Source organism: Callorhinus ursinus, unplaced genomic scaffold (assembly GCF_003265705.2).
Source record: "Callorhinus ursinus isolate GAN/ISIS: 27379988/994484 unplaced genomic scaffold, GSC_fseal_2.0 scaffold9, whole genome shotgun sequence".
NCBI classification, from domain to species: domain Eukaryota; kingdom Metazoa; phylum Chordata; class Mammalia; order Carnivora; family Otariidae; genus Callorhinus; species Callorhinus ursinus.
In genome coordinates, this window is record NW_027397071.1 from 10341625 (window position 1) to 10355387 (window position 13763).

Consider the following 13763-nt stretch of genomic DNA (forward strand, 5'->3'; position numbering starts at 1 on the left):
TTGCTTGTCCACTGGTACAGTATGGTAGATGGTCTCTACCTTCCAAATCTTGACCAAATGCAAATCATTGGCAGAATCTAACCAGTTCTGAACCCTGCTTATCTTTGAGTCTGCAAAACTTCATTTTTAGCCTTTCATCCCCTGTGGTATGAGATGGGGAGGCATGGGACATAATGCCAAGTGCTAAGAGACAATACCTGGCATACATTCTCACACTAAAGTCAATTCCAGATGGATGAATTACCTGTAAAAATAAAATGAGCCTATTGAAATGTTCTAGAAGAAACAATGAGTGAATTTATCATTTTGGTTGTAAAAGGTTATTTCTAAGTACAACATATAATTCAGAAACCAAAAAGGAAAAGCGATGGGTTTATCTACATAAAAATTTAAAATGGTGGCATCTATCAACATGTTGACTCTTGGACAACACGGGTTTGAACTGCACAGGTCCACTTAAGACAGACTTTTGGACAAATATAATACTGTAAATGTATTTTAACATTTTTTTCTCCCACTTTATTGTAAGAATATAATATATAATACAACACAAAATTTGTGTTAACTGACTTTATGTTTTCAATAAGGCTTCTGGTCAACAGTACGCTATTAGTAAAGTTTTTGAGGAGTAAACAGTTTTTCAACAGATTTTCAACTGCATGGTTGGGGTTGGGGGGCAGGGGTCAGCTAAACCCATGTTGTTCAAATGTCAACTATATTTAAATGCACAAATACTTTGACCAGCTATGCCACTGCTAGAAGATATTATAGAAGTATTTGTGCGTGTTTGCAAAGGTATGTACCCAAACAATGCAGCATTATATATAAGAGCAAAACTCTGAAGATGAGTAATATATAAAATTATGAGGCCAGGTAAAAGGAGAGATTTGAAATGAACACGTTCCCTTTGTGTAACACATGTGCAGACATATCCTTTTATTATCCAAACTTATACAGATATTACATTGTTTTTATAAAAAGTCAACAGGGGCTATCTTGGTGGGAAGATTATGGTGCATTCTTTTTCTTTTTTGTAACTGTGTGATTTAGAACTTTTAAACTTCCCAACTTCCCCTTCCTCCCCTGCCCCCAAGAAGATAACTTTTGTAACTAATACATTTATTTTCTCTTAGAATATTCACACTTATTTTTGGTTTTCTACTTTAAACATACATGATTTTGAAATTATATAAAACTGTGTTCTTTAGAAGTATCTGGGAAGACAGTATACCCTGTGAAATTATTCTATTTCTATTAATGACAATTATTTTACACATAAAATTATGAATTTCAATCAAAAAACTGCACTTATAGAAAATCATTCCATGACATACACAGTTTTTTACTTTTACAACCTTTTCATTTAAAATCAGTTCTTTCCCAAAAAACTATACTTGAGCATAAGACAGGTAAGTATGTTATAAGTAATCAGTATGTACATAGGTAGTTGTGAAGAATTACCCACAATTCTAATATATTCAGTTCCAAAGGTGAAAAATTTCCTTTTAGAAAGCATTTTAACATTTCTTCTCATCATCTACAAAGCAGCAACACCATTTAAATTATTAAAAATGGCAAACCCAATGATATGTAATCATAAAGTCCCTTAAGAAATAATTTGAAAAATCATTATTCCATAAAATATTTACATTGTTTAAATTACATGATAGCAACCTTGTCTTGATTTATTTTAGTTGAACAAGTTAATAAGAATCTCAAAAAAAAATCATTATTCATCCTTAATAAAGGAGACTTTATCCTTGGGTTTATTCAGCATCTTTATATCATCCAAAAGCTTTCTGGGTGTTAAAATATGCGTAGAACCTGGTAGGAGAAAAGATAAAATTTCAGAGGCCAGCACTTAATTGGCTAATTATATTGCTCTGTCCCTCAAATTTGCAAAGTGCCACAGCTTGGGGCAACGTAACAAAATTTCTATAGGACACATTCCTGGCATCTGCCTATACCACAGTGTATCAGTCCCTCCTCTTCACTGCACAGCACACTCAGTAAACCACTGCTAGTACTTTGTCTACTTGGTGCAATACACTGATACGCTGACGATCAAAACTGGACGTTACTATCCCTGTGGCAGAACAGAAGAATCACTGCTCATTAAGTAGTGCTGCAGATTTATAGCTGGTGTACAAATGCTGCATTCCATAGAGGAGGAGAGTTTACTTATCAGTGGCTTTGACTGAAGTTCTTAAAACTAAATTCCATATAGGACTTGCCACTGTCAGGTTCACATCCACAAAAACATTCAAAGTACTTCTGTAGTAGAAATGTATTTACATCTCAAAAATTATTTAATAATAAGGGCAAGTCTGGAATATAGTATTTTAAAGGACATTTTTAATAATATCTAAATAATAAAGTATTTTGAAGCTTATTCCCTCAAAATCAGAATATTTAAAAATCAAATTATCAAAAAAGTCAACCAGGAAAAAACTCTAGTACATCAGATAAAACACACTATGATTAATAAGTTTTTTTGCATTCCACAATTTAGACCTACATGTAACTTTCAACATAAAGTTTTGCATTTAGTTTGTTTAAAAAAAATTGGAAAGAGGAAAACATGTCTTACCAATAATAACTTCACAGGATTTATGTGCCTGAGAAACTTCATAAGCACAACGCATTTCAGAGTATGTAATTCCACCAATTACAAAAACAATCAGTTTTGACCCATTTTTTCGGTCCTCTAAGTAATTAGTTCTGGGTTTCTGGCGAGCACTAAAAAATAAACATACACAAGCATGTTAAAAACATTTCCAAAGCCATAGTGCTTGTAGAGTTTTTAAAAAGCCTAACTCAAGCAAACTCAAATCTGGCACCAATTACCCTGATTTTATGGAAATGACTTAACTATGGTATGACTGGAGAACCAAGACAGGTTAGGTAGGCCAGCCCCACTTCAAGTTTAATTTTGATCTGATAGAGAGTGTGGACAAATCACTCATAACCTAGTTCAGCATTTTTACTCTATACACCTGAAAAGTCTATGACTTACCATTTTTTTAAGGATTTACTTATTTTAGAGAGAGAGAGTGTGTAAGGGAGAGGAGTAGAGGGAGGGGGAGAAAGAAACTCAAGCAGACTCCATGCTGAGCACAGAGCCCGACATGGGGCTTGATCCCAGGACCCTGAGATCATGACCTGAGCCAAAACCAAGAGTCAGACGCTTAAGAGAGGCACCCAGGTGCCCCAAAAGTCTGACTTTCTGAAGTCTTTAAAATCCTCTTGTTTCAGTGTCACTCCCGTTTTTTTAACTTCAGAAAGTCACAGACTTCTCAAGTATGTTATTTCTTCATATGAAGTAAAAGAGTGTCAGCTCTATTTTAGAGGTACAGGGAGGGAAGCACCGGATTTGGAGCCAATGTGGTACCAGGACATCCCATGCTGAAACTCACTGAGGTAGGACGGTGGGAGGTACTGAAGACATATCTGCATTCCTGTGTTCACTGTAGCATTATTCACAATAGCCGAAACACGGACAACACTTAAACGTCCGTTGGTGGAGAGATGGATAAAGAAAATGTAGTGTATATATGCAGTGGAATATTATGCAGCCTTTAAAAAAAAAAAGAAGGAAAGGGGTGCCTGGGTGGCTTAGTCAGTTTAGTGTCTGCTTCCGGCTCAGGTCATGACCTCAGGGCCTTGGGATTGAGCCCCGAGGTGGGCTCCCTGCTCAGTGGGGAGTCTGCTTCCCCCTCTCCCTCTACCCCTCACCTGTGCTTGCACGCTCTCTCAAATAAAATTTAAAAAAAAATAAAAATTTAAAAAAGAAGGAAATCCTGCTAACTGCAACAACATGGACGAACCTGAAGGACATTATGCTAAGTGAAATGACATTGAACTCAAAGACAAACACTGCATGATCTTACTACTATGTGGAATCTGAAACAGTCAAATTCATAAGGCAGAGAATACAATGTTGGTTGCCAGGAGCTGGGGCGGGGGAGGGGAAATGAGGTCGTGTTGGTCAAAGGACACAAAGTTACAGTTATACAAGATGAATTAATTCTGGAGCTCTATTGTACTGCGCGGTAACTATAGTTAACAAAAATTATATTGTATGCTTGAAATCTGCTAAAAGAGTAGATCTTAAATTATTAAATTAAGCCTTCTCACCACACACACACACACACACACACACACACACACACACACACACACACAAAAGAAAGAAAATGTTAAGTTTGTGGAGGTGATGGATATATTAATTAGCTTGTGGTGATCATTTTACAATGTACACGTATCAAAACACCAAGTTGTAGATCTTAAACATATACAGTGCTATTAAGTCAATTACACCTCAATAAAGCTGTTAAAAAAAAGACCTGGTTACAACTCTGATTCTGCTTCTTTCTAATTCGGTAAGACTTTTGGCAAGTTACTGACCCTCTCTCTAATAGTCAAGGGTTGTTTTCAGGATTAAATGAAATAATGCAGAGGATACACGAAGCATGGAATCTGGTACCAGGGAAGCACTCAATAAATAATAGCTAATGTTTCTATCATTTCCTCCCCCAGATGCTCTAGATCAGCACTGTCCAATACAGCAGGCACCAGCTACATGAGGCTATTTAAATTTAAATTAATTAAAATTAAAATTAAAAATGCAGTCACACTAGCCACATATCAAGTGCTCAACAGCTCCACGTGGCTACTGACTCATATTGGAGAGGGCAGATATATGACATTTCCATTACTGAAAGAAAGTTCTATGGGGTAGCACTGCTCGAGATCATAGGAATCACTTTTTTCATCTCACACTCCACTGGTAAAAAATTTTGAGCTTTTATGTGAAAAGTAAATATTTCAAAATAAAAATTTATGTACTTCTATTAAAATATATATTAGTTTATAAATTAGATATGTATACTGGTATCTATTAATAAAGTTTAATTTCTCCCTTTTTTAGGTAAAAATAAATATCCCCCCCCCATATCATCTTGTTACCCATTTTGGACACCATCTTCTTTCTAGAGGACCTCTAAGACCCTGAAATGTAGGATCCCATGGTAAACTTTTAATAATGTTCTTGTCTAGGTAATTTCCATCTGCCATCTTAAGGAAAGATGAGGGAGTAAACAACAGGAAGAAAGTAAAGAGAATCAGTAACTGGTTTTGAAAGATGAAACAGGAATAAGATATACTCATGATTCCCATATAAAACAAATCAAGGAGATACTACACGTGCAATTTTGGTTTAAAAACTATTTCAAGGGGGCACCTAGGTGGCTCAGCTGGTTGAGTATCCAACTCGATTTCGGCTCAGGTCATGATCTCAGGGTTATGAGATCAAGCCCTGTGTCAGCTCTGTGCTCAGTGGGGCGTCTGCTTGAGATTCTTTCCCTCGGCCCCTACCCCCACTCTTGCACACGCACACTCTTTCTCTAAAATAAATAAATCTTAAAAAAAATTTTTTCAAAAGAAAGAGAAATAAAGAACAACAACAAGAAAAAGGAGATAATACTGCTCAAACAATTATGTGACTCTAACGATTTTTAAATTTCTGAATAGCAATTTTAGGAAAATGGGATTATATTTAATTTGTTTCACATACATGTATAAGATGTTATGCTAGTGTTTTTTACATTCTGATAGATATAAAAATAATAATTAAAGCCCTAGATTCTGAAAATCTCACTCTAGAAAGCATCTAGAAGCTTTGGTTAAAATAAGAGTGAACTTTTTTTCACTCTTTAAAAAAATTTTTTAAATTCAATTAACATACAATGTATTATTTGTTTGTGATTCATCAGCCTTACATAATACCCAGTGCTCATTACAACACATACCCTCCCCAACGTCCATCATCCAATTACCCCATCCTTCCACCCCCTTCCCCTCCAGCAACCCTCCGTTTGTTTCCTATGCTTAAGAGTCTCTTACGGTTTGTCTCCCTCTCTGGTTTCATCTTGTTTCATTTTTAAGAGTGAACTTCTTTTTAAAAGCACAGCTGAAAGTAAACAAATAAGAGAAATCTCCAAAGGCTAGCAATAAAGAGGAAGCTAAAAACTAGAGTGGTAAACTGAGTTGAGGCTTGGTCTGCCTTGTGGAGTCTTAGTCTAATCTTAGCGAACAAGAGACTTGGGTGTTTACCCGTTTAATGAAGCCTTGGTATTGTGCAAAGTAGGGAGGGACTAGGAGTTGACACCCCTGCATAAGGTAGGGCACTCATTTTTTTATAATAAAGTACATTTTCATACTGCTTACTTGGACTCATTTAAAATAGGTTGCAGCTAAAGAACACTGCCTTTTAAGTGACTATGCCTCCAGGAGAGTTGCCAATATAAGAGTTCCTTCTGTACCATTTCAATTATTAGTCTGCAGAATCATACTGACAATTTTACTGGCTTTCACTGATAGGTTTTACCTTACAGCTCCTGAGCCATTCCATACTGCTGGACACTGGGAACAATACGGCCATTCTTTTGAATCTAATCTATTATCAATGGCATCCTAGGGAAGAAAAGAATTCACACCATTAAAAAAATGTTCATTCTAGGATTTTTAAAATTTGTATATTTTGCATAAGACTCAAAACCTGTGTTTACAATTAAGGAGCCTAAGATATGTAAATATTTAATAAAATAAGGTTAGCCCTCTCTAACTTATAAAACTTCACTTCCTTCAAAAATTAATGCAATCCTTTACTTTCTTATGAAACCAATATTTACTGAATATCTACATTTCTTCATTTGGAGGGTCTCCATACTGGTGTGAGGACTGCAGAGACCTTAATCTCTAGAGTGCTCGGGGTTTCTAAATACCCATCCTAGTCCTGACATAGCTCTTAGGCTACTGGAGAGTTCAGGCCTTGCCCTTCATTGCAGTGGCTCTAAAATAGGATGTGCATCCCTGACCTAAGGGTAATCAAAACAATCCAATGGGACGAGAGAAATTTTCCTTTTTGTTTAAAAAAATTTTCTATTTTAGGGTTACATTTTATGATATACTTATGTGTATAGGATGTGCTATATAGAAAGATTATGCTTCACCAGTATAGTAATACATAGTTTGTAAATAATCATATACTACAAGCTCATGTTCACAATTTTTATGGTTACGTATGCATGATTAAAACAGTTTGGAGACCACTGCTTTACAGCACAGTAGTATAAAAGGTATTATTAGTAAGTGGGCATAAGGAATGAGCACAAGGTACTTAGCAGTAGTAGTCCAAGAATATTTCATTAAAACTGTAAGAAGCAAAGAAATCAAGTTTCAGGAGAAATCCTGAAGGCTGTGGAATGCCATTGGGCCAAAACTGGATTTTCTTTTTTTAAAATTAATATGCAAATCCTTCTTACAGGGTTCAGGAAGTCAATTCTTATTTTAAAAGTACTATCCAAGAAAGACTACTTAGCTACATCCTTGTTATGGGTAGGGAAAAAAATCTTATGTTGTTGAAAACAAAGTCTAGACTCTTTAAACTTTTCATCTATGATTAAGAATGTATGAATGACATAAAATTAGCCAAGCAAAACAGGAAAATCATAGTCATAAATTGCACACATTTAGTTCCCAAAGCAAAGCAGAAATGAGTTTAAGTCAAAGGAAAACTGGAATAAATGAAACTATATTATTATAATTGAAGAACCAATGTCATGATTTTATTGATCATAATACAATTTTTACTAGTTCATTTTCTAATTTCCCATAATTGAATATTAATTTCTAAAAGCAAACAGTACTAAAGGCATAAACCATCTGTTGGACAGAATAGCAAACTATAGTTTACAATTTACAATTTAATAACACAAATACTTTTCCAAGAATACTGGAGTCCAACACTTTCTAACAGTGGTCATATGCAAATGTTATTTTGTTGAACTTTCATTCAAATAAATTATACTTCTGCTACATATAGTTACTTAAAACAAGTTTTTTTTCCCAATAAGGCAGTTTTGTATGCTTACTTTTATTTATTTTGAGGCAGTCAGTGTGTAAGTTTATTTGAGATCTTCACAGAAAGAATCTTCAAATTTCCTTTCTGCCCTCGACCCCAGATACAGCCTTCTTTTGTGAACCCTCCCAGTACTGCATACATTCCTGACCAATAGATATGCTCAGACTGACAGATAAACATAGAGAAAGTAAAGAATACTCTACAGAAAGGCACTTAGGGTATAAGTAAAATTTAATGAACTTTACCTCCAAAATATCTTTGATAAAAGGTGTCCATCGAGAGAGTTGAAAAGTTTCTTCTGTAGACCTATCCTTTCTTAATGGTTTGCTTTGTTGAGACTAATACAAATAGAGGGAAAAAATGTAAAACCTGTAATTTTATTTAGTAATATTCTCTTATTACATTTTCTTTAAAAGATATTTAAATTACAGCAAATACTATGTTGTATTTGACTTAAAACTAAGAGTGGAGGGGGCACCTGGGTGGCTCAGTCAGTTAAGCATCTACCTTCGGCTCAGGTCATGATCTCAGGGTCCTAGGATCAAGCCCCATGTTGGGCTCCCTGCTCAGTGGGGAGTCTGCTTCTCCCTCTTCCCCTGTCCCCTCGCTCATGCTTCCTCTCTATCTCAAATAAATAAATAAAATCTTAAAAAAAACCCAAAAAACAAAAAACTAAGAGTGGAAACGCTTACTCAAAAAATCTGACTAGATGGGGTCACATAAATTCACTATATTTTGTGCTCAAATGATAAAATGTGTAACAGTATTAGAAAATATATTTACTCAAAAGTGCTATAAAACTTGAAGGGAAAGAGAGAGATTCTAAACAGAGTTCTTTCAAAATTTGCTATAAAGGGAATCATAGAGAAAAGCATAAAGAGCAAATTACAACAGAAGACATAAGATATAAATTTACTAGAAAAATGTATTTGTCCAAATTACTCATATATGGAAAAGAAAACAAAATTAAAAATTTTTTACTTACCAAAGCTATACAGTGAAATTAAGACCATGTGGATTCCCATATAAGAAAACATATTTAATGCAAACAACCACATATGTACAGATACAAATATATACTGAATGTAAGATTTCTTACTGGGGGCACAATGGGAACACCAAGGTAACTCCAGTTACGGATCATGTCGCTCTCATTTTCTATCTTTACATTCTGGATCAACCTGTCCAAATTTTCTTCTGTAGTTCCTTAGATAAAAATACGAGCGCACAGTCACACAATTGCTACCACAATCATGTCTAGGTTTCAGGTTGTACCCATGAATAAAGCTTATTAAAGAAAAAGCAAACGTTTAATTATATACCCTTCGGGTCTTCTCCCAATGTCCTGTTTTTCCTCACATTCCTTACATTCTTACCCAACGTCAGCTACTACCTTTGAATTTTCTAAGACTCTCTTATGATCAATAGTAAATTACTTATTGTACAGTGATTTTAGAGCTATTTTAATATATTGATGAAAATAAAGTCTCTATTACCATTAATACTGAAGATGTAAAGTAGAATCGCTCTTATTTTATCATAATTATCATGATTTTTGTTGAGTAGAACTGGAAGAAGTACTCGCATAGAATCTTTCACCTTCTGTCCTTCTGCATCAGTTCCAAGTGCCAGGTCCTTAATGACAATTAAATAGAGTCAGTGGCCTATAATCCAAATTCACTTTTCAGTTAAAGGTATCTTAAATCCAGGGGCGTCTGGCTGGCTCAGTCAGTACAGCATGTGACTCTTGATCTCAGGGTCGTAAGTTCAAGCCCCACATTGGGTGTAGAAATTACTTAAAAATAAAATCTTTAAAAAAATACCTTAAATCTTGCCAAATTTTAATGTAACACTGATGATACTTCAAATGTAGGCATCACTTGTAAACTACTGATTGTACAAATATAAAGTCAAAAAATAATTCAGAGAGAAAATCATTAACCTAAACCTATGCTAATATGGTAGCCTTGAGCTACATGTGGCTAATGAGCACTTGAAATGTCGCTAGCCTGAATTAAGATGTGCTTATAAGTGAAAACACCAGATTTCTTGAAGACTTGGTGTGTAAAAAGGAATGTAAATTATTTCACTAATAATTCTTATATTAATTACATGTTGAAATGCTAAGATTTCGAAAGCGTTAGGTTAAGTCAGATATATTATTAAAATTAACTACCTTTGTTTCTTTTTACCTTTTTATATGACTACAATTGACCCTTGAGTAGCACAGGTTTGTGGATCCACTTATACATGGATTTTTTTTCTACAAATACAGCACAGTACTTTAAATGTATTTTCTCTTATGAATTTTTTTAGAAACATTTCATTTTCTCTAGCTTACATTACTGTAAGAATATAGTATAATACATATAACATACAAAATCTGTGTTAATCAACTGTTTATGTTATCAGTAAGGCTTCTGGTCAACAGAAGGTTATTAGTGTGGGGGAGTCAAATTTTGGGGGAGTCAAAAGTTATACATGGATCTTTTACTGTGGGGGGTCAGCACCCCAATCCTTGTTCAAGAGTCAGCTCTACTGTAATATTTAAAATTACATATGGCTTGGGGTGCCTAGGTGGCTCAGATGGTTAAGCTTTAGACTCTTGATTTTGGCTCAGGTCATGGGCTCAAGGTCATGGGATTGAGACTCTATAGCTTAAGATTCTCTCTCCCTCTCCCTCTGCCCTTCCCCTGCTCAAACTCTCTTGCTCTCTGTCTCAAATAAATAAATAAATAAAACTACATAGGGCTTGCATTCTATTTCTCTTAACACGGGTCTAAACATTTATGACATTATGGGGGGGAGGCTCTAAAACAAGTTAAATGTGCCAGTGCAGTATGCTGCAGGATGCTGCATTAAATGTTGCACCTACTCAGAAAGGCCTGACAATAGAGCTACTCTGAAATAATGTTCTGAACACTAAAATTATCACATTTAACCAAATATGTACAATCACATATTAGGAGGGACTGCTTACTATGATACTTATAGCTATCTGATAATGTTGGTGGGAAGTGATGTATTTATTTTTTATTTCTTAGGTAAGCTCCATGCTCAGTGTGGAGCCCAACATGGGGCTTGAACTCGACCCTGCAGAGATCAAGACCTGAGCTAAGATCAAAAGTCGGATGCTTAACTGACTGAGCCACCCAGGTGCTCTGGGAGTTATATATTTAAGTACCGCCAGTTAGGCCCCCTTCTAAGAGAGATTCCGCGATTTAGTGCACCTTACAAAGTTCAATCCGAAAATTTATGATGACATAGTACTTCTTACTCTGCACATACCTGTTCACTTTTGCAGAGCTTTTCTATATTAGGCTTGAATTTATTCATGCAATCTTCTGCTAAGTTAAGATGAACAACTTGCTGAAAAACAAAAGAAATCAATCACTTAAATCATTTTAATTTCTTTTTGTGCAACTGATAGTATTAAACTTGTGAGATAGGCCTGAAGGAAATTATGAGCTGAGGCGGAAAGGAGGTACCATGTAAAGCAAGGAAAATAGCTCAAGAAAAAGGAAAAAGTGAGAATTAACATGGTCCATAGGGAATAATCAACAGACAGCAAAAAACAGAAGGGCTGAATATATGTTTAAGAATACTGAAAAAGAAGGTTAGAAAAATAAAAAGCCAAGGCCTGAAAGTCCAGCAGAAAAAAGTTTTTGGATTTATATTATTGGTTTTTTTTTTTAAGGTTTTATTTATATTTGACAGAGAAAGACACAGCGAGGGAGCGAACACAAGCAAGGGGAGTGGGGGAGGGAGAAGCAGGCTTCCTGTGGAGCAGGGAGCCTGATGTGGGGCTCGATCCCAGGACCCTGGGATCATGACCTGAGCTGAAGGCAGACACTTAACGACTGAGCCACCCAGGCGCCCCTATTATTAGTTCTTGATTAGGGTGCCGTAGGATAAAAAATGAGTTAAGATTATTTAGATAATGACTCACAGGAAAGACTGATACAGCAAAAAGAACAGTTTACCTGCCAACACGGCTTAACTGCTCTTAACTACTAATATGTAACTATTAAAGAACGAAGTAGAATAACAACTGCTATTAATACAGTGTTGAATTTTCTTATTAAGTTGATAAATACAAAATTCTCTGGCTATTGAAGACAAAGATATAAAAAGCTGACGCTGGATTTGAATGAATCTAGATTACATACAGAGAACACTATTGAGAAGCTTAGATATTTGGAATATTTCTCAGACCTAGAGTAAAATTTTAGAGGATAACTAACACCAAGTACTCCAAGACACCCACTACTAAACCTGACTATAGAACTGGAAGGACTAATAAACTAAAAATGATAAAGTATCTCATATACAATACTGCTTACCTTAGTAATTTGTTTACGGAAATGAGGCATCTTTTTCATTAACTGGGCGAGAGCACTAAGCGATGTCTAGAAAAAAAAGTCAAACATTTTTAAAGCAAACTTCTAATTCAGGTATTCTATATAACAATTTCTGTAGTTTCTTATTTTTTTAAAGATTTATTTTATTTATTTGAGAGAGAGAGCACATGCGAGTGCATGCCCAGAGTGGGGAGCAGAGGGAGAGTCTTAAGCAGATTCCATGCTGAGTGTGGAGCCCGAAGTAGGGCTCAATCTCACGACCCTGAGATCACGACCTGAGCTAAAACCAAGAATCAGACGCTTAACTGACTGTGTCACCCAGGCGCGCCTCTATATAACAATTTTTTAAATCCTGTAGTTTTACTGCTAATTTTCTAAATATTTGGCAGATTAAAAAAAAATAAATTCAAGAGACTTTCAGTTTCAGTCACAATAAAGTAGCTGATATCAAAATTATTCTCCCCCCATAAACAAAAATAGAATTGGACAAAATAAATAAGACAACAGTTCTCAGGCAATGGATAAGAAAAAGAGCTCACAGCTAAGATACTTGAGCAAAAGAAAGCACAGGTGATCCTGGCACTCACCCTGGCTTTTCCCTGGGACACTTTCCAAAACACAGTGAAAGGAAGTAGAATTCAAATAAAAAGCACCAGTCTCTCTGGGCAGAGGGAAAAGAGATCAGAGTTTGGGGCTGGTGAGGTCCCGGGTCTAGGGGGCAAGGTGCTAGAGAGAAAGAGCCAGTCAGTCACAACATAATTCAAAGATATAACTCAAAGAGGTATTGCCTTTGGATCCCTGGCTGCGTGTGTAAAGGGCAAAACTCTTAAAGGACTAGCACGGAACAACTGCTGGGTGGCTAAATGCTAGACAGAGATTTCAGAGGGGTCTTAATGCTAAGAAAATACTGGTATTCTTTGATCCAAAGAAGAGAGTGCCAAGTGAACATCCCAGACATTCAGTACTAGGACTGTCTTTGAACTAGTGCAAAAGGAAATACACTCACCATAACAGCACCTGGCATGAAGTCTCAACAGAATTAAGGTTATTTATCAGCAAATTAAATGCCTGCCAGAACAGAAATCAATACTCTTTGCAGAGAGAACATCATCTAGTGCCTCTGCAATATGTTATCTGTGATGTCTAACATACACTAAAATAGTACCGGTCATGTAAGACAGAAAAAAGTGGTCAATACCAAAGTTATAAAATAGTCAATAAACGCAGACCCAAGACAAAGAAGATGTGGTATATATACACAATGGAATATTATTCAGACATAAAAAAGAATGACATCTTGCCATTTGCAACAACATGGATGGATCTAGAGAGTCTAATGCTGGTAAAATAAGTCAGTCAGAAAAAGACAAATACCATATGGATTTCACTCACGTGGAATCTAAGAAACAAAACAAATGAACAAAGAATAAAAGATATGAACCAAAAAGCAGACTCTTAACTACAGAGAACAAACTGAT

General features: G+C 35.6%; 1 protein-coding gene across 2 annotated transcripts in view; it reads right to left on the minus strand.

Annotated features, from left to right (window-relative positions):
* Window positions 1–906: 906 nt before the first annotated feature.
* STXBP3 (syntaxin binding protein 3) overlaps window positions 907–13763 on the minus strand; it is a 52814-nt gene continuing 39957 nt past the window's right edge. For both annotated transcript variants that reach the window (XM_025872322.2, XM_025872323.2), the window contains 8 exons: window positions 12268–12333; window positions 11213–11293; window positions 9421–9559; window positions 9024–9130; window positions 8170–8262; window positions 6389–6474; window positions 2591–2739; window positions 907–1824 (listed from right to left, as the gene is read on the minus strand). In XM_025872322.2, coding sequence (XP_025728107.1) covers window positions 1730–1824; window positions 2591–2739; window positions 6389–6474; window positions 8170–8262; window positions 9024–9130; window positions 9421–9559; window positions 11213–11293; window positions 12268–12333 — 816 coding nt within the window. In that variant the 3' untranslated portion in view covers window positions 907–1729. The remainder of the gene's footprint in view (window positions 1825–2590; window positions 2740–6388; window positions 6475–8169; window positions 8263–9023; window positions 9131–9420; window positions 9560–11212; window positions 11294–12267; window positions 12334–13763) is intronic.